General features: G+C 46.7%; 1 protein-coding gene across 2 annotated transcripts in view; it reads right to left on the reverse strand.

Annotated features, from left to right (window-relative positions):
* Positions 1-20,712, reverse strand: part of LOC143360990 (uncharacterized) — a 334,034-nt gene extending 313,322 nt beyond the window's left edge. For both annotated transcript variants that reach the window (XM_076800226.1, XM_076800225.1), the window contains exons 1-2: positions 17,460-20,712; positions 2,545-2,595 (exon numbers count right to left, since the gene is read on the reverse strand). In XM_076800226.1, coding sequence (XP_076656341.1) covers positions 2,545-2,595; positions 17,460-20,615 — 3,207 coding nt within the window. In that variant the 5' untranslated portion in view covers positions 20,616-20,712. The remainder of the gene's footprint in view (positions 1-2,544; positions 2,596-17,459) is intronic.
* Positions 20,713-21,102: the final 390 nt, after the last annotated feature.

Genomic DNA, 21,102 nt, shown 5'->3' on the forward strand with positions numbered 1-21,102 from the left:
ATGCGCGAACCAAGGAAACCTATCTAGGTTAATCCCTGTGCACCGTCGACGATAAACGCGAATCATTTTTAGAAGCACCGGGCGACGGCGATTTCCCATCGAGATCCAGCTGATTGTCACAGGCATAGTCGTCCAGATCAAGACTTGTGCCCCCACTCTAACTTCCCCCTCTACCGCGTCACTCCCCCATGCTCACGGCTAGGTCACGTGACTAGGTCCGCACCGTGTCACAACGCCACGTGACTAACCGAGTAACCGCAGCACCGGGACCCAATCACTGTGGGGCTACCAATTACTGTGCCTGTATTAATCATAGTTTAATCAAAAATCCCGTTCAAATATAAACTTTGTCAAAAAGTTCAGTTCATATTTGTCTGACCCACGCAGTTTTGATTTATTTTCTGACGCGAAATCACCACCGGTCACATGACACCCAGTACAATGTAATCCTCCGCCGAGTGAAGTAAGTTATTTCGAACGGCGACGTCACGCGCGCGCACTCCCGGTTAGGTAACGTCAAACGGCTGCTGGTAGGTTCGCCGACTTGCCTTGGATCAGTCCGTTTTACCGGCAATTTTTCCGATGACAGAGAAAGAGGGACAGAGATACCCAGCGCTTCGCCTTTTGTTCCCCTACGTTCGTGTCTGTTTCGCGGGGGGAAAAAAAGTAGGCCCAGTGGGGATTAAAACGAAGCGTCCCGTGTTACGTGCACGGAGTTAGATCGCGGGGCGAGTATGTCATTTAGTGGCTTTGTTCGCCCGTATGCATTCACGGCGTACTCTTGCCAGCTGTCGCTCAACACAAACAGAATTTTACATTACGAGGCCTCGCGGAGCCTGTCGCGTTATCAGGGAACGCGACTCGCTGATTTCTACGGGGAAAGAAATCGTCCAACCGTTTCCGTGGGTTCGTCGATCGGACAATGTGGGCATTGTCGCCTAGTACAGGGGGTTCTCGATATATGTCAACAACACGGGTCTTGCCAGCGTCGTGTATCGTCAGAGACCTCTCGAGCTATGGGGCCCCTTACGGGGTACACTCCGTGGTAGTGGGGGTAATTCCGCAACGTTTATCGTCCAGGCCTTGGCGACATATATAGAGACATCGCTGTAGCTAACAATGAGACACCTGCACCCCGCGACAAAATTATGAGGCTTTACAAAAGTCAAGTAGTGGGGTGACCAAAAAATCAGATTTCTCTCATCCTCTTCAATTGAAAATTCTGAAAAAATCGGGCATTTTGTCGGATGAATCCTCGACCCTTTAAATCCGGTTATCCCGGCCCGCCCCAGGAAAACGTTGAGATTATGTATCATTTTGTCGCGTGGTGTAGCCGCGACGATGGAGTACATTGGCGAAAGACCCTAACATCCATCAGGCAAATGGTGTCCAGTCCAGGCGAGCATCGCTCATCGCCCGGGAACGAAAACACAACTGCGGGCAGTTAATATTCAATTCGAGCATCGATGGCGGTCGACGATCAGCGATTCCGCGGCCATAAATTACGGACAAGCACCCAGATGACGACGTAGTTCTCGCCGATTACTTTTGTAGGCAAATAGAGGCTGACAAAGACGGGGGAGCCAACCGGGCTCCCGCGGAAACTAAAGTCGTAAAATTATACGCTCCCCCTCGCAGCCCCTTCTTGAGCGATTTCGTGGCTCGCTGCTCGTTGAAGACATATATCGAACAAGAGGGAGGCAGAGTGAAAGAGAGAGAGAGAGATAGTGGTGCATTCGCCTGTCTTAACTTGCCTCGAGGAGGCCGAAGAAGCAGAGGCGCAAGCCGGCGAGGCGAGACGAGGCCTAGGCGAGGCAAGGCGAGGCAAGGCGAGGCAAGGGGGTTCAGTTGAAAAGTTGTTTGGCTAAAAGTACGGGGAAACTCGGTCGTGGGCATCGATCGGGGGCTTCTAACGAGCTCTTGCTAACTAGTTTGGAGCGGGATCGTCGCCGCGGACACCCTATTTGAATTCGGGTCTTTGTGCCGCAAAAACTGACGGGGGACAACGCCGCGGGTGGGCGTACAGCGCAGCTCGCAGATACAAGTCATATTTTAAATACCAAATGGCCCGGGGAGCCTGCAAAAATGTCTCAACTATATTTTCAGAAAGTTTGCATATTCTGTTGTAAAGTCTCAGCAACGTTTTCGCTAGAGCCAAGTGTTCAAGGACATGGTGTCATATTCTTTATCCTTGTCGCTGTCGGTCCTGCTTGGTTATGTTTCTGTACGCTCGTTCTAGAAACAGTACACGAAAGATAGTTATACTCTTGTCCACCGCTGTACATTTTCCTAAAGTTCCCACCTTCTGTTACAAAGTCTCAATGTTTCAATTAACTCCAAGAACTCTTGGAACAAATAAAAATAGTCCCAGCATTTCACAAAACGGGGTTAACATTTTCTGAAAATATGTTTTCCACACGCACGCCAGCTTTACAAGGGAACAGTTTAAAAGTGATGATAATACTTGTACGTAAGTACACCGGCCGGCATCGCGAATGCAGTATATGTATAGCGAGTAGAGAGTATGCTCGTGGAAAAACTTACCCGCACCTTCGGCATCTCTTTCAGTCCGATGGCTGGCTGGCTCCTGTTGCTCTGCAACAACAATTCAGAATAACACGGTCAGCGAAACTAATTAACACATTTTGCGACGTTAATTAGGACCGACTTCGGGGTTTCTGTTAATTATGCGACACGACTGCCAGGAAACTTTTGTTTACTTCGTCCCGCGGAATGGCTGCGGGAATAATTATTCTTTGAACGAGCTGCGTAAAAAAGTTACCGGCGGGAACGGCCGTGTAGCGAACGTCTTCGTTTCTTTAATAATCCAGGTACACCTGGTTACAAAGGCTGTCGGATACGGAATTGCGCGGAAAAAATATTCTGCAGAAGTCAGTCTACAGTGGAATGGTTCGTGGAAGCAAATTAATGACGAGTATTGTTAGCTTCACGAAGAGATGACTTAAAATTACACAGTGGATGGCATGACAGTCCCAAAGAGGTAAAGAATTTCTAAACATTCCTATAATTCCACTAGTTGGATGGAAACTAAGAGCACGGTTCTTGAAAGTGTTCTCCGCGGCGAATGAAGAATCATAAATTTGGAAAACCTATCGTATAACTGCGGTGGGCGATGCGTCAACCGGTAAGTGTGAAAGCAGCAAAAAATTTGTCGCGTATGCGCGTTCAAAAATGTATCGCCGTTTCGTCTTTTGTGGCGTTCCGAATGTTGTCTCGATAGCGAATAAATCCGGTAGAGAAAGGCGACGCGACGCGTCGCGCGTCGTTCCGTGCAGGCCCGCCACCTATGGGAACAAACGGCAAAACGATAAATTCAGGAAAACTGTCGAACCGTGCAGTATCGTCGTGTCGGGCCGTCATTGCTCGAAACACGTAAATCTTAATTGACCAATCGCAGCGAAGTGGAGCCGGCAGCGTTAACCGACGACCACAGAAAACTGCCGTTCGAGAACTTGTTTCCGTCCGGCGCCGTGTAAGTAATCGCAACACTGCTTCGAAAAACTTTATTGCATCCACCGTACAACAATATCTATGAAAGTGATTGTACGCTAACCATCCCGGAAATTATTTCTAACCTAACTTAGAAAACTTTCAACGCCAATCTGCGGATAGACCATCTAACAATTCTTAGTGAGTGGACAAAGCTACAGTACATTCACGATTTGTGTCTGGGATAAACAGGGGTCTCGCGTTAGGGGAGGTGTTTAATTAGGTTACTTTATCCCACCGAGTTTCCGAATATTCCAAGCTTTTCTTTTCCACTATTTGTTCGACACGTAATAGTAATGGTGGCTGTTCCCGGGTCCGATATAAAAAGAAAAAAGAAAGAATTCTGTTTAAGCCTCGGAAGACCGAAGACGTGATTCCGTGCCATCGAATTTGAATTTCAATTGCACCCGGCACAATCAATGCAGGGAATATCGATTGTAGCAGGGCGGAAGCTTGCCCCGATAAAGATTGCTAGACAGATTGGTACGTTTCGTGGTAGCATAAAATCAACAATCAGAACTAGATTGAGAAACAATGAAAACGGCGCGACGGTGATAATCGAACGGTTTATCTCGATTAATTCCGGTTAATTGCGTTCGGTAATTAGCCCAATTACTTGCCCGGTCAAATATAGTGCGAGTAACACCGGACCTTGTCTATGTATTCGGCCACGTTGGCACGAATAATTGTGAAACAACCGTGCAAACCGCCCAATGCAATTGCAGAGTCTTCGCGACCTGGTCACTGCCACGTTCTAACGGTAACATTTTCGGTTAACACTTTTGTTTGCGGAAGCATAAAATGTTTAATACTCCTCAATTTCCACGCTCCCGGATCATGTATACTGAAATAGCGCTTGAGAGTAACAACACTAACTTCCAACGTGCGCGTGCCCCACCAATTTCCGGCAACTGATAAATTAGCGGCAACTGATGCATAGCAGTATCTACGATTTCAACGCAAAGTAATGTTTCGAAAGCCCGGATTACCGGCGAAGTTGGTAACCTGGGTTCCGGATTATTTCCAATTTCATGTATTTGCTAACAAAACCGCGTGTACATTTCAATTCGACACGAAACTATTCGGCAGACGAAATATTTTAAAAAATATGCAATTTCCCTATATATGTCGCCAAGGCCAGGGTGATAAACGTCGCGGAATTATCCCCGCCACCGTGTGCCCCGTGAGACAAAACAAATGTCATCTGAAGTCGGGAAATGCTTAATGGGAAATAAAAAGTGTAAACTGCAAATGATCTAGCTAAATGTCACGGTGCTCCAGGGCAGAAGAAGTCCTAGTAAAAAAGGAACCGGAATGCATTATTTCCTATAGCGGTGAGCGAGATATAAACCACCTCGGAAGTTTAATCAAACTTCGGTGTTTCTTGCGCGGCGGCGCGCCCTCGAATTTGGCAACGATGGCTGCCGGTTGTCGCTGTATTTGTAATCGCTAGAAGTTTTCTATCGAGTTGTCTCGGTGCTCAGCCAAACGGTAATATTCGAGAGTGGCTCGACCCAGTTTCGATAATTGCGCACCGGTCAGGTTCGCAAGTTCCTCGATTCTTCGGCTGTTTTGCCCATCGGTCGCCATTTTTCTTTCGCCCTGTACCTTCTTCGGCTCTTCTTTTCTTTTTTTTCCCCTCCTCCCTCGACCCCCGCCGTCCCCACCCCTCCTTTGCTCATCGGTCGTTTAATCGTCGCAATCCGGGTCGCGTCCAAAAGGTAAAGGCGACCACTTAAAAGACGAGTCCCCGGCGAAAAAGAGACGCGGCTGCTGCGAAAATTCGATAGCTTGTCCGCCGGTTCGTTTTGTTTTCTTCGAGCAAAACTTCTTCGTCCCGAGCCCCGGCTCCGAACAAGTTTCAACACTTATACGAGCGATTCCGTGAATTTATCGGTCCACGGTCGGGGGCGTCAACTTATAACGAGATTAAGTGTGGATTGTGCTTCGAAAATATGATGTCGTCATTTCCTTCTCCGATAAATTCCGGTTCATCCGGAACTTAGTTTCTCGGTCTTGTTTTTCTTTTCTTTTACCGAAATTTCATTTAACTTTTCATATTAATCTCGCTCGCCGACGCGACCGTTCCATTAGAAGCTTCCTGGGAGCATTGTCTTCGCGGAGTTTGGAAGTCTCTGTTACCGGCAGAGCACGGATTATGTCGTAAGTGCATTATGCTCGTATAATCAAATCGAAGGCTAAAGTTTCGAAAATCGGCCAAGTCGGATCGAGCTCAAATTTTGCGCACAGCCTCGTTTTCCATTAAAAACACGTTTCCCAAAAGGATTTTTGGCGACTCGAAAAAAATGTTGTGTCAACGGTTAACCAACGAACCTTAAATATCCAGCGAAAAATGTGCTTCATTTCACTCAGTTCATTTCACAGTGTCCCGATAATTTCATTGTACCAACCTGCCCCTATATCAACTTACTCCCCTATCGTTATTCATATTTTAATATACGCCCAAATAACTCGTTTAACGATCAAATTCTGTTGGATTTTGATCGAGTATGTTCCGCCAGGGGTAGTAGTTGGAAACGTCGATCCTTCATAATAGTTAATTAAACTAGACATTTTTTGTTTGTTATTAAACGTTTCGGGAACCTACATTTATATCATATCAGTTTTTAAGCTCCGGCTCGTATTGCACATTGTTCTTATTTTGTTGTGCCGGATGCGCCAGTGAAAAGTCACCAATACACTGTGACATCCGAAAACGAAAAACTGTTGCGTGATGTATCGACGTTCGCGCGAAACGCCGCGCCGGCCCGATGATGTTTTTATTCGACTGATAATGAAAACTCAATTAATATCTTCCGGTCGGGCAGAACCGGTGTTCGCGAGGTCCGCGGACGGCTATTCAATGGAAATATGGCGGGTGATTGACCGTTCCTCCGTGTCGTTCGTTCGGTCCTGTACGTGTTAAAATGGCAGCTCGTTCCGCAAAAGGAAGCGCGCGGATCCCGCGGGAAAAACGTTTCCGATGCCCGCGCAATGTTTCGGCTCTCGTACCTTTGATTCCTCCGCCTCTCATTTTACGATATCCCCCTCCGCGATACGGTTTTGCGCCCGGTGCGACTCGTAAACTTTTTAGCCGATGCCGGAGATGATTGTATCAGTCGCGGGGAAAATGAGATTTTCTACATTGTCTCGAGGAATTCCATTCGGACGACGGTTATTGGCGCGATGTACTCGCTCCTCAGCCGTGTATTGGTTGTTCTGATCATTTCCATTACTGCGTCGAAGGATTAACAGGGAACTTCGTGTCGGTAAAATTATGGTGACTAGACAAAAGCGCGTACGAAAACTGCGCACAGTTGTACCTTCGATCGTGCAGAAATATACGCGCAGGAGAAATGTGTGTGTAGATCAGGCCTGGGCAACTGCTTCCCCGCCGTCGCTTCACGACCCCCACCACTGGGCCCTATGGGGCCCCTCAAACGCTCGCTTCCCCCACCAACCTTCTCCATCAACCGTCTTCGTTGCCCCACGTCTATGGCGCTTACTAGATGGGTCACCTGCTCGTGGTGCCATCTAACGGCTCCGCTCGTTAACGCGCGGCATACCAACATGGCGGCGCCTTTACCTGTCGAAAACACTGAAAATCGCACGTCTTTTCACACGCGTAACTTTTGAACTAGTGACCTCCTAGGATTGAAACTTGGATTTTTGACACTTTCTCGTCAAAATCTGCAGGATTTCATAGAGAAAGTTGAAAATTTCTGGTTTCCTGAGGTAAAGTTTTCAAGTAGTTATCTTCTCATTTTCGTTTGAAATCGACCGAGTCTGAGGCTAATAACCCTAAAATCTCGTTGAATTGTCACCTTTGACTGTGTCTTGAGCACTTTTTCCATAAATGAGAAATATCGGAGATATTTACATAGCCCGTTCGAACGGCACAACCTGTATAACCGGCCAGATGAGGCGATTAAATGTGCAAATCGAATGCAAGGATTTTCTCGAATAATTCCATTTCGAATTTCGATGCTTACCAGTCGTCAGGGGATGTCTTTCCGTCTGTTGCGCCGTGTAAAGTAACCAAGATTAATTGGAAGATTACGAAGTCTTCGAAGGGTATAGACTCCCCGAGTTGCAAGCCCGATACCGGAAACTTCGTTGAAATAGAATCCGAGTGTATTTCAAATTAAATGTTGATCTACATGATTGCGCTCCGGGGCGACTGATCGATCCACGAGGGACTCGGTAAGAAGGGAAAGAGAGTGAAACGATTAGTAATGACTTTATTCGCGTAAAATTGATTTAGATCGCGAAATATCTAGACTGTACGCGTAACGAGTAGAGCTAGGAAATATTTGTGCTCCGAGGTTTGCCATAATTATCGAACAATTATGCGCCCGATCGTCGGTTTCTACTTGGTGTGATTTTTGCTATTTCTCATAGCTATCCTAAAGATCTACAAAATAGATAGTGATGCATAAAATTCCGTAAGGACGAGCGGAATTAAATCGCGCAATTGTTGACAGAATTCGGGGATCCGTGTTTGAAGAGGATCCGAGAAGATTCGGAGCTGACGCCGGTATGTCATTTTACGTGATTGCGGCAGCGGTTTCGCGATTTAAGCTCGGCCGTGCCTTCTCGTACGGTTATTATTCTCGTTTTTGCGCGGGCCGACCAGAAATTCAACCGGCTGTTTTATCTGCAGTTATAGAAGCCATACAGGACGGTGCCAAATCTGATTAGTTCGTCGTTGCTCGCCGTTTCGTGTGACACGATTTTTAGTGGGACATGCAAACACACACGGTCCATCCACTATCAAAGATATCCAGCCTAGCTAGAAGCCCATTGTTACCCGGGACTTTTGTGGAACGCAGGACGAATAGTTTTCGACCTCGCCGTCGACAGTTTTCATTTTTTTTTTTTTTGTTCAGACAGAAAAATCCTGGAAACTTTTTGTTTCGTCTTCGTGCTCCCCAAGGCACCCGGCAACGAACCCCGTCCCGACTCAAAAATGGAGATTGCGCTCCGATGGCTTTTTTTCCCCCGGAAAATTAATGTTGCACATCTCCACCGATTGCAGATTAAAAACGTTCAGACAATTTGAGGACATGTTATTTGCAATTGATTAAAATTGTTAAAGTTTGCATCGAACTGCCCAATACATGTTTCGAAGAGTTTACAGAATTGCTTCGAACAAGAAGCATTTTTATTGTTTTTACAACTGAAGTGCGAAAACATTTCGAAAGATGAAATCTCGACTTTTTTGGAAATAAAGCTTTCAAACACTGAATGTTTTTCAGATTCGCATTCGGAAAACGTAAAAATGGTTCAAATTACGTAAAACAGCGTGTGTATTGGTTCTTCATCTACCTAGTATAGTGTTTCCTTTAACATTTATGTGGCTACATGAATACAGTTTTTAATAACATCATTTTTAACCTGTCCAGGGAACGATGAGAGAAAAACATGCAAACTCGAAGCTTTATTACAGAAATTTATAGGCGAATTAATTTAGCTTTGCACATCATTCTAATTACCCTCAGAGACTGACGTGCACAGTCTAGCGTGATAGTGGATGCGGCAAGAAACCATTAATATTAATTTACAAGCATAATTCGAAGAGATGCTCGTTTCACTCAAGTTTCGCGAAAATAACAAGCCGCTGTGAACATACAGTCTGTTAAAAAAGTTTCGGCGCACCCTTCAAGAAAGAGCAACTTTATTAATAACTACTAGAATCCAAATGTTAACCGTATTTTAACTTCCAGCTTGCCATGAGTCCGACATGTCGATTAAAATCGTATTTTGCAGTAGGGTAAATAATTGCAGATATTTGTTGGCGCATGCTTCGGTACAGACACGAAATTCCTGTATTAAACAGAAGTGCGTCACCTGCGATCGATCGATTGGTAATCATTCATAGTTCGTGAATGAGCCTGTCGAATGTGAGACGTGTATCGAAATATGGATTATCTACGCATGTAATATGATTATATGTTACTGCATGTAGCGCAGCTATAGTTTATTATACGTGAAATATCAACATTGCTGTCCGGATTGCTAAATGTACATAATTTTGTTCCGACTAAAATATCGTACGAAATTCCCTTTAAATATTTCTCGGTATAATACGATAATGCATTGTAATACCTTGTAAAATAATTATATATACGATTATTGCATATTATTGGATGTTGCACACGGACATCTCGTTGAATTATTAATTAACACTGCATACGATTTTCTCATTTTATTTGGACCGGTCCAATTTAGGGGCCATTAGGAGCATTAAACAAAAAATAAAAATACGACCTTTCTTAACAATTGCGTCAGAGTTGTTGCATCACAGTAAAATTGTTAGTTATTGCACCGTCTTTGGTTTCAGTGCCGTTACCAAACGTCACAAAGACTGCGATTGGTCGAATTTAGGGGCCGGTCCAAATTTGGACTTTCCCCTGGGTAAAATGCAGCTAAGAGCGAAAAACGTTGGTGGCCGTGAACGGTCGCAGTAATTTGACAAACTCGGCGTAAGAACACGATGGAAAATTTCAGTTGGCCGTGTTACGCTCCTTTCGAAATTTATGTCGCTGCGTCTGGCATATTCCAGAAAGCTCCGGTGCTTCCGACAGGGATTTTGAAACCGCAACGCTAGGAACTTTCGCGAAGTCTTTGCTGTTATAACTTCTACGCTATTTAATGCAGTTACCGTGGCTGAATTAACGGGGAAATCCATTCATCTCCGCGTATCGTGTAACTGATTTCATCGAGTTACTTTCGAATGGAACTGTAACTTAAATGGAGAGACGAGTTCGAAAACAATTATTTCGCTCGGGGGCGGAATTTAATGGACACTCGCCTGGGAAAGCAAATTAACATTATTGTGCGTTTCAAAATTCCCTGTTGCAACGGTATAATGGACTTTTATACCGGGTGGCCCACCTCGATTATTATTCACAGCGAGAAATGTTTCTTTTTTAGGCGCCAAGGACTAATGAAGGTCGACTTTGTTTTCCTAAATGGAACCCAGATCGGAAAGGCATTTGCATACTTATCGGATCCACCGCGACCCTTTGTGTCTGCTATAGCACTCTCGTCGTCCAAGGTCGTTGAAGGTCATTTCGAAATTCCAACGGGAGTAACAGATATCAGCGGGAATGATTAGAACGGATCCGTGTAAATGGAGGAATAGACTTTTGAAAAGTGTGCTGCACGGTCTGGTCCGGTCCCCTTTTCCATTCGCTCTTTGAAAGCATCGACACCAGGTAGATACGATCGAGAGATGGATGCATTCACCCCGGCGGGACTGGTCTCCTCCTTTTTCGTCACCGGAAAGCCGGAAATACGGTACGGTCAAGCCGAAGGAGACGAAGTGCGCGGCCAAAGGCGACACTGGCCTAATAAGACGACAGAGTAGGGTAAAAGATCCATTTACTGTCACCTATCCAATTACTGTCACACTAAACTTTTTACATTTTAAGAGTCACCCTTCTCCGGGAGATACACAACATTTTTGGGACGCTCTGTACATTTACGGACGGCATTCTCTACTAGGAAATACACAGATGTTCGCATAATAGAACGTTCACGTAACGGGTGTTCATGCGTGGAATGATGGAGGCTCCACATTTCGACCTGTCGGCGTATCGCGCGAATGAAAATGCGTCAACGAGATCAAGACCAGCCTTTGGGAGAGTTTATTCGAAGTGTGATGGCCGTGAAATTGTTCCCCCGATGGGGCAGATCACTTTAGAAGATCGATTTTCTTATTACACGTTCGCTGAACTTCGGAGAATTGCGTGGCAGGCTTTCAATGCATTTCGAATATTTCCCCGGGACTTTTTGCATAAACGTTTTTGACAAGTGCCTTCCACTCTCAATCCTGAAACACAAATGGGCACGGTCGTTTATTTGTTTAGTAATTGTTCGGCATGGAAATGCATATACTCCAAGTATGCTTATGTGTTTCTAGGTAATTACAATTTTTAAAACTTTTGTTAACATCAGAATTAAAATTCTTTGTACGACCTTTTCAACCGCAATGAAAACGATGGTAACGTTGGTAATATAATATTATGTGTGTTTGGAGTAGAATTATTCTGGAACAAATCGACTTTCTTTCGAGTTCAGCCGCGCGCAGAAATTAGGTGAAAACGTCTACGCCGACGAACGAACGCGCGCATATTAATACCTGAAAATTGTGTCAGCAGAACTACTTATTTCGCTCTTATTTCACAATTTGCTCGCTTACGGTGCTAAGCGTGCCCACCAGCGTCAAAAGAACGAGACATTAATTACATTAGAATGAAACGCGCTTGTTTGCTTAGATACTTGGCCCGGCAGGAATCCCCCGACGAGTGAAGAAGCTAACAAAGCGGGGCCGGGGACTTGCGTTCACCTAACCTGTGTCATTGTCAGAAACATTAACGGGGTCTGCGGAAAATTACTTTGGTAAGACGATTTTCCATCGCAATTAACCGAGCACTCGTTAGTTCGGAATAAATTGAAACGTTCGACGCGAAGCGATTTTAAGAAGATTATTGTATAATTCAATTGAAGATTATTACGACTGTTTAATTACCAAGTTAAATTATCCGCGTAACCACGGCTTTAACAATCGCTGAAATTGTATTAATTACTCGCATTACTTATAGAGTTGAGAATTGTTTTTGCCGACAGAGACTTCAATTTAGGGGGCGAAATACCCTCCAAAAATCATAAAGCGAACAATTGTGTTTGCTGACCGCGTACCAATTGGCCCAACGTGTCGGTACCATTTTTCAGTTTTCTTATAATACAAATTAATTTCGGTTCGTCGGAATTCCATTGCAAGGATCGAATCGAAAATCTCTGTCAGCTTGGCAAACGAGCCCGGGGACAGTAAAGTTGCGATTAAAAAGCGCCAAGGAACCGTTTAGGCAGCGAAGAAAATGGTTGCTATCGAGTTCCTTCGAATCGGTGGTTGGGGCCGTTTCGCAGTGGTCCGTTCCGCAAAAATCCGTTAACAGGCCAGTAAAATATTCCCTTTTGTACCATTAAGGGAGCCGGCAGGCATTTGGCCTTGACTGTCACGCTATGTTACGCTGTGGCTTTTTTCTGGACATTTTGCGTCTTAAATAATTAAGTAATCAATTAAAAATTCATACCACCGTGTTTGTACATGTCTTTGCTACGTCTGTATAGAGCCTTTTTTTCGATACGAACACAGAAATCTCTCGAAATTAAGAGAATCTCTCAGCGGCAGCCATCTTGTGACGTCATCCTTGCTTCAGAATTCGAATTTTCTGCCGAATATTACAAATTGCTCCACGATGAGGTAGAAATTCGCAATTTGGGCTCCATACAGACGTAGATTGGACTTTTAGGAAACACAATTGACCACTTCTAAACCGCTCATTGCAATATTGAAGCGGCAGTTTGTCTAGATTTTGACCCTTGCATGCGTATATGGATTTCAAACCATGCCGGCCCCCTTAAGTCCCTTATACTTTTCACTTAGCTTCTTTGCGCGCGGTATCGTTACGTCGATGACGGGGGAGAAAAAAAAAGAAAGGAACGGGACATTAACGGATTGTATCATTGTAAAGGGAGCCTCGGAGAATTCTCGCAGTCAGCCGGGGCGGGTTGGGTAACGCCGCGCGGTCGGAAATGCGAATTCTCTTTACTTCTCCATTGTCCACCGTGGGACCCGATGGGGGTGTATTTGCTTTTCGGAGAAAGTAAACTCCCGGAGCTTTTCATACGCGCGCGACTCGCAGCGCTAACTCAATTTTACCGGAACGACGCCAGCGGTCGTTCGACGGCAACGTGTGCGCAGAGAGAGAGAGAGAGAGAGAGGACGGTTATTTGCCTTCCTACCGTCTATGCCGTCTTTCATGTAAAATATTGGCAAAGATTGGGAACGTCTGTCTTGAATGGAATGCCTGTCGACAGTTAAAATAACATCGCCCACAGAATTCACCAGAAAGATTTCACAAATATTTTCGCAAAGCCTCCTACGAGTTTTCAACTGCTTAGTCTACCTAGGTCCAAAGAAAACTGCTCCTCGCTTTGGCTTTGCCTCGAGCGACCGCGTCACAGTGTCGCCAGATCAGGGGAGGGAGCACCGATCGAGGGGAAAGGGTTACCCCCTCTCTGCCAGTTCCGGAGCATGCGCGACGGAGACGGTACGCGTCACGTGGCGCAGCAAGTCTTGATCTGGCGTCACGTGACCCGGCCGTGGCGGAAGCGTGGGGGAACAGCGCGGTAGGAGGGGGGATTAGAGTGAGGCGGCAAGCCTAATCTGGCGATTCCGCGTCTACACTCCACAGGACTTTAGTGGGGGATAACCGGGAGCCGTGAGCAATAAAAAATCGGTTTGAAGGGCGTTTCTGGGTCAAATCGTTTTGAAATATACGTGATTTTTACGATTTTCCCATTGGAAACAATACACTGTGTGATGAGAACAGCTTTTCGGCTTTATTACGGCTGTAAATCTTGAATATGAAAAAATTGTAGATGTAACTTTTATGAACTTCCGTGGCTGATATGGAGCACTCACCGCGCCGCCGCTGTGAAACTGAAACGTTTTGATGACCGGCCGCCCCCGGGGTTTATATTTCCCAAAATTTTGATATTCCAGGTGGAGAAACGCAAACGTATCCTTTTATAGATCCAGCTAAATGGAACTTTTTCGTTACGTTTAATTTTATACGAGACCCCATGAATATTTGATTAACCCTTAGCACTCGAATGGTGACTGTAAGGCACCACTAAGAATTGCTATATCATTATTCAAAATATTTTTTAAATTATTAAATTTCGTTATATTTAACAAATTACTGAACATTTCAGTTTTGTAGGAGTAAATTGCACCATTCCCGTACGTATAACACGAAAAATATATGTACAGAAGGGAAATATTCTAGGTCGGAAGAAATGTTTCGTTTTGGGGTTATAATAGCTTCGAGTGCAAGCGGTTAAATATCCGGTAATATATCAGGGAGAGGATAAAAATTTGTATAGCGCTGCATTCGTTATTTTAGAAAAAAACTTTGCATTGTACTTTGATCAACAAGTGTATTCAAAGGTTATGCCTGTTTCAGGTGACTGTTAAAGATCGGGCGTTTCGTATGCAATAACATTTACAGCTTCTATTGCCGGGCCACTGTTGCTCCAATATTAAATCTTTTATTTCGTACGTAAACATTGCCTCTCGCAGACGTGTGGAGCGCTGAACGTTCCGGCCATTTTTATTTTATCATTTCCCGTTTTCTTCTGCGTCACGTGTTACGCACCGCAAAAACCGTGTTCCAAAACTGATGTAAAATGTAAGAAAGGAGGAGCTCTTAAACGAGGTTTGAGAGACGCCTCCGCAATGCGATATTCCGGCAAGGTGAACCCATTGTATAGTCATGAAATCTATGGTTTGCTATTCGAAACACGTGCACGGCGGAGCGAGTTACGTCGCCGGTGCACAAGTTTTATAATACGACTGTATTTATAGCACGAACCAACTTATCTGGATGGAGCGATCGAATCTAGTTGTCGAGTGGCGTGCGCACAATAGGCTGGCTCTTAGGCTACTCCTGACGAACAGTTTCCGATTTTGTTCTAATATTTTTCTCGACCATCGATCGTTCATTGCGCAAGTAAATATCATCGGGATTGAGCAGAGTGAAAATGCTGTTGCATTATTTCCATCAGATTACAGTTATGAAAAAGAAGAAAATAAATAAATCTACGTTCTGCGTCTCGCGATGAACAGCGACGCTTTTAATTTTCCATGAAAGTCCACAGTCTACTTATAATTTATGAGAGAAACCGTGGCTCGTTATTTCAGGAACCCGTTCGCAATCTTTCAGTTCGTTTTCACAATTATTAGCCAATTTGTTTCTTGTTAGCCGGTCGTTATGTTTCGTTTGTATTTAAAGCGTACAGTTTTATTTTTATTTTCACTTTCAATTTACCTTTTAATAGTCTCCCGGCCTGCGTTTCTTCCCTTATCTTTCGTTCGTACCTCTCTGATAATGATATTACCTTTTCTTTCTCTCGCGTCTCCCGACCTCCTCCGATACTTTAATTGTTTTCTGCAAACTTTTTCCTCGTTCCGCTCGTCTCGGCCTTCTCTTCCCCGACATTTTCTTTTAAACTTGACGTCTCTTATATCCGCCACGTCTGCGCTGTCTTGTTGCTTTCAATTCGTTCCTCGTGTTTCTTATTTCTCTTGGATTCGCCAACTCGCTTAATATTATTATAATATTGTACGAGATACCGGTCTCCTCGCTCGCGTTCTTGGTATATTATTCAATAGTCCCGGGTTTCGACTTTGACTAGTGGCTTATTGTTTCTTACGTACCCCAGTAGTTTTATTCCCTTACGATGCTCCATTATTTCCGTTACTTTTATCTGATCTTTTTCTTTTACTATATCTATTGGCAAAGCAACGACTACACTACTATATATCGCAACCCTATTGACTTTTTATCCGCTTTTATGTTCTCGTTATCTACTTTCCAATTAATTCTACATGCTGCATTCACGCCCATAAAATATACGCAGGGTGCTCCAGCTGAGAGAGGTCATTTGTAAGTCAAATTGTAAATATCTGGTGTATTTCTCTATATATGTCGCGAAGGCCTGGGTGATAAACGTCACGGGATTATCCCCACTATTGCGGAGTTATCACGGCTCGGGTATGTCTCCTGCACGATACACGTCACTGGCAGGACCAGCGCTGTTGACATATATCGAGAATTCACTGTGGTTTATTTATAAAAACTGGTCGGGTAGCCCTGGTTTTTTGCACTACGGTATCGCAAATATGTCCACGAGTGGAGCACAACGGACTGGAGTGTGGTGGACAACCGGGTGAGCGACAAGCTGAAGAGGAGGGTAAATCCACTCACTGTCTTTCGCTAGTTCGATCGTGGTAACGAAGTTTTCAGAGACAACATCGAGTCTGATATCTAACGAGTTCATTCCACTTCGGTGCCGCGGCAAGAACTGCAAACGGAGATCTCTATCCGCTGGTCTTTCTCGACCTCCATTTTGTCGGACAGTCTGTAGAATGCGGATGGATTATATTGTATTTCTCAGCCAAGGTCATGGTGATTTTTATTTTCTGACAAATTATCGCGTGAGAGCCACGTTTAAATTAATATTCCGCCACCTTGAAAAGGACGGTAAATTTTTAAATATTGAACCATGCGGCTTGCATTTATTTTTTTTTTTTTTTTTGAGAAGCTAGCACAATTAGTTAACTGCACAACGCGGAAATAGAATTTGGAAAAATTCCATTTGGTCGGAATTACAGAGGGAATACTGAAAGTCGTATTTTACAACTCTTTTTATGTGAGTCCATATGGAAAATTTTAATCACACGTTTGATTGATCAGTGTCAATCATACGTATTCCGTAAATTTCATCAAAATCGGGCAACGCTGCAATGAGCCGCACGCGTTCAAAAGATGGCGAGAATTGCAGTTTTTCACGATTTTCCCGCACTAACCAATTTTTGTGAAATATTCAGAGTACGTATAATTGATACGGATCTACAAAAGGTATTTTTCAAATTTTCAATGTAGGCAAAAAGGTTGTAAACAACAACATTCAGTGTATTCTCCGTAATTCCGACCAGTGCAATTTTTCAGGAACTTTGCACGTCATATAGTGCGTCCTGCTGCGCGCGAAAAATGTCCCGGCGCGTATATCAAAAGCTTATAGAACCAAAAATTTCCAAAAACAATTAACCGTTATTTTCATTCACACGTGCTAGTTTTCGTGAAAATAGATTAATGACAAAAACTCCGAAACGAATTTTCCACACCCTCTAGTTCCCGAGATATTAAAAAGAAATAGTGTTTTGGATGATTGTCAATCAAAAGAATACGTGTGAAATATTTGTCCGAGAACCGCCTGTCGCATAAACGTCATGACAATTGAGGTGTCACGGACGGTTAGGTCGCGAAGAGTGTCATGCTACTAGGGCATGCAACGATCCTTGGGGTTCTTACCTCGGACTCCGGGGACTGTACGATCAGGGAGGTTCTCGGTGGTTTTTCCGGGGGCACCTTCTTCAGGGTGCCGGTGAAGCTGACAGAGGCGATGGCGGACGGCGGCGCGACGCCTTCGTGGCCGTCGATTTGACATTGGAGCCGATGGAACTGCGTGAACGAAGTGCGCGAGGTGTCGGCGCGCTCGAATTGCGGCAGACACGGCAGTGGCATCTGTGACGTGTTCGGTATCTGAATAGAATTCGGGTCGCCGGTATCGTGTTGAAGCCTGGGCGATAGCTTCTCGCGGACAGACGATTGGCAGGATTGATGATTAGAGTTCTGCGCGTAGGAAGCAGTCAATAACGTCTGATGATGAGTGTGCGACGGGTGCTGCTGGGCTTGCGTCGAGCCGGTCTTATCGGGTTGCTCCTGATGGTTAGCCAGGGCGTTCGATTGAATCGAATGGATCTCGTTACCGATCGGATACTGCTGGAAGTCCGTGGACCTTTGTAGTTTGTCGCACAACTGATTCTGCGCCTGTAGACTGTGCAGCCGCGCCTGGAGATCGCTCTGTTGGTGCTGGAACTGTGCCACCTTGTCCAGAATTTGATTCTGACTCTGAAGGCAGTGGAGCTTGGCCTGCAGGTCGCTCTGCTGTCGCTCGAACTGGCTCAGCTTCTCCGAAATCAAGTCGAGATTATGCTGATTCTGTTGCATCTGTTGCTGTTGCGTTTGCGCGGACTCGGGTTTCTCGTTCTGCGTGTCGAGCTGCGACTGAAGGTTGTCCGTCTGGCTCTTGCTGTGGGTCAACAGGCTGCCGGAGCTGTTGTAACTCTTGCGATGGCTGTGTATTATATGATCCACCTGATCGATCGGTTTGCTCAGGTTAGGCTCGCCGAAATCCGTCACCACGGTCAGCACCGTTTTCGTGTCGAGTTTCGCCTCGCTCAGGGCCGGATACTGATGGCATATGTTCGGGCTGGCTCTCTGCGACGAGACGCTGCTCACAGCTGGGCCCAGATTCGCCACGGAGCCGCTGATAGGCTGATCGTCGAACTCCTTCCTGGACAGCTCCATGTGCTTCGTCAAGTCCGCGCTGACGTGACGCAGATGGCGACGCTGCTCCATGATCGTGCTCTGACTGATGTTCGGGAGCGGTTGGAAAGCCGACTGGGTCATTCTGGTCTCCTTGCGATCCTCCACCGGGTGCAACGGTCTGGAGTCTCTTCTCTCCTCCGACTGGTTGCGCGAACGCGGGCTGATGGAGATCAGCTGATTCTGAATGATGTTCTTCTCGTGTTCCTGCCGTTGCCTCTGCTCCGCCCACATCGCCAGCTCCTGTCTGGTCTTCTCGAAGTTCTGGTTGACGAAGGACGGGCTCTTCTGGCTGGCACGGTCCGCGGACGCCTCTCGGATCGGCATGAACGGCATCGGCGACCTCCTGACGTCCTCGATCCTCTTGCCCTCTATGGTCATCGGCGAGCGTCTGTGCTCGTCGAAGTAATCGGATCGCCTGTTTTCTTGCGGCATCGCCGCTCTTTGATTAGGGCTCACGTTACCCCATTCGGACTTTCTATCCGGGCCCATGCTCTTCCGATTTTCCTGCCTCGCATCGAAAGCCATCGGTGATACTCTTAAGCTCGTATCCAATCGCCTTTGATCAGGCGGGTACACTTGATTGGCTTCGATTCGTTTCGGATCGACCATAGTCCCGCCGGCTTTCCTTCCCGGCAGCAATATCTCCTGGCCCGTGTCGCCGGGGAACGTGAACGTGATTGTGTCGTTTCGACGCTGGAAGCTCGACGTTACGTCCACGGAAATGGATTTCCTGTGCTCGGACCTGCCGACGTACAGACTGCAGTCAGCCGCTGCGGCTGCGGCTGCGGCCGCGGCCGCGGCTTCGCATAATTTTTCACGGCCAGGCGGGTCACCGTTCGCGTCAACGTACAGGCCGTCCTGTCTGGTGCGCGGCGTTTTGTTCAACGTCGTCAGGTACCTCTGACCGTCCGTCTGGAGGATCTGCGCGGCCTGCACGATGATCGCGCCGTCGCTACGATGGATCTGCTCCTGCTGAGGATTCTGACCGTGATCGTACTTCGGCTTCTGCATCCCGGCCACGTCGACGCTCGCCGACTTCCTGTGGCCGATGTCGTGGGTGATCTTCGAGTTACCACGCGGCGGCACCATGGGCTTCGGGCCACGGTTCGGTCGCTCGGCCGTGCTGATCGCGATCCCGTGTGCCACGTTCTGAGCGATCGGCTGGATGATCGGCTGGGTTTGATACTGGCCCAGCTCCTGGGAGAATCGTTGCGGGTTCGGCGACTGTTGGCCGAACTGCTGGCTAGGGTAGATACCCGGGTGGGTCGCGTACGGAATGACGTTCATCACCGTTTGAGGATACTGGCTGTACGAATACTGAGGTTGAGTACCGAACTGATAGCTAGGCGGCTGCGGCACCACCACCCCGGAGTAGTAGGGTGGTTGGGGGCTGGCCGACTGCGACGGGATCTGCGATCCGTGTTGAACGGTCACGTATTGACCTTGGCCGGTGAACACTGGATTCGTGGCGCCCCCTTGGTACAAAGCAGGGTCTCTGTAAGTGACGTCTCTGGTCACGTAGCCGGCCCTCTCGGCGTACTGTGCTTGCTGCGAGTATATCTGCGGCCTGACCTCGAACTGACTTCGTATCTGCGTGTACTGTGTCTGGTCGTAGTCGGGCATGAATTGCGGTTGCGCCTGTACCGGCAGGGTTTGCGTGCTCGTTTGTGAAACGTGTTGCGTCCTCTCGACCGACGACGGCTTCTCCTGATTATACTGTTGAGGGGGTAGCTGTCCGGTCGGCGGATGCCTGTCTTCAGGGACGCCGACCACCGACTGCTTTCTGCTCGGGTATTGTCCGGTCTGCTGGCTCTGCTGGCTCTGCTGGCTCTGATGTTGCTGCTTCTGCTCGTGGTTCTGGCCCGTCGGAGGCTTCTGCTCCGGCTTGTCCTGCGGGAATCTATCGTACTCGATGGTCCGGTTCTCGAAGCCGTTCGACAAATCTTGCTTGGCGTTGTCGGCGGGTGGCTCGGCACGGCCGTTCTGACACGTTGTCTGCTGGCTCTCCATCGTTTGCCCGGTTGCCTGCGTCTGCTCCTGGTTCTCGTTCACGCCGCCCGATCCAGACTGCGACATGCTGGCGGCCCCCACCGACGGTCGTCCGCCGATGTAGCCGAGAATTCGCCCCAATCCGCACACCGTGACGACTTATCGAACAACTCTCCGCTCGAAATCTAGATCGTTGCTCGAACGCAATCGCTTGGGATCGCGTCTTCACGCCTCGCGGAGCCCTCTATACCGGTGCAAGGCATGTAAGCATCGATTACTATGTCCCTCGACCCGCGTCGCTCGCTGTTCGGTCACGCTTATCGAACCGGTCTTCTTGCAATTTTCTCCTCCCAAAAATTCCAACTAGCCCAAGCAATTTCTTCGTTGTGTGTCCGGGGTCGGACTTATGGCATCTTTGAGCTTACAGTCTGCCAGCAGTCGCGCTTCTAATTTCCCGTAGCATACACAGATATTTGATTATGTTCTTTGATTTATTCTGCTTTCCATCTACATCGGAGAATTGGCGAGTTTATAAGGTTAACTTTGTCTATAATACTGTTTTTACTCCGTGCTT

Source organism: Halictus rubicundus, chromosome 14, assembly GCF_050948215.1.
Source record: "Halictus rubicundus isolate RS-2024b chromosome 14, iyHalRubi1_principal, whole genome shotgun sequence".
Taxonomy (NCBI): domain Eukaryota; kingdom Metazoa; phylum Arthropoda; class Insecta; order Hymenoptera; family Halictidae; genus Halictus; species Halictus rubicundus.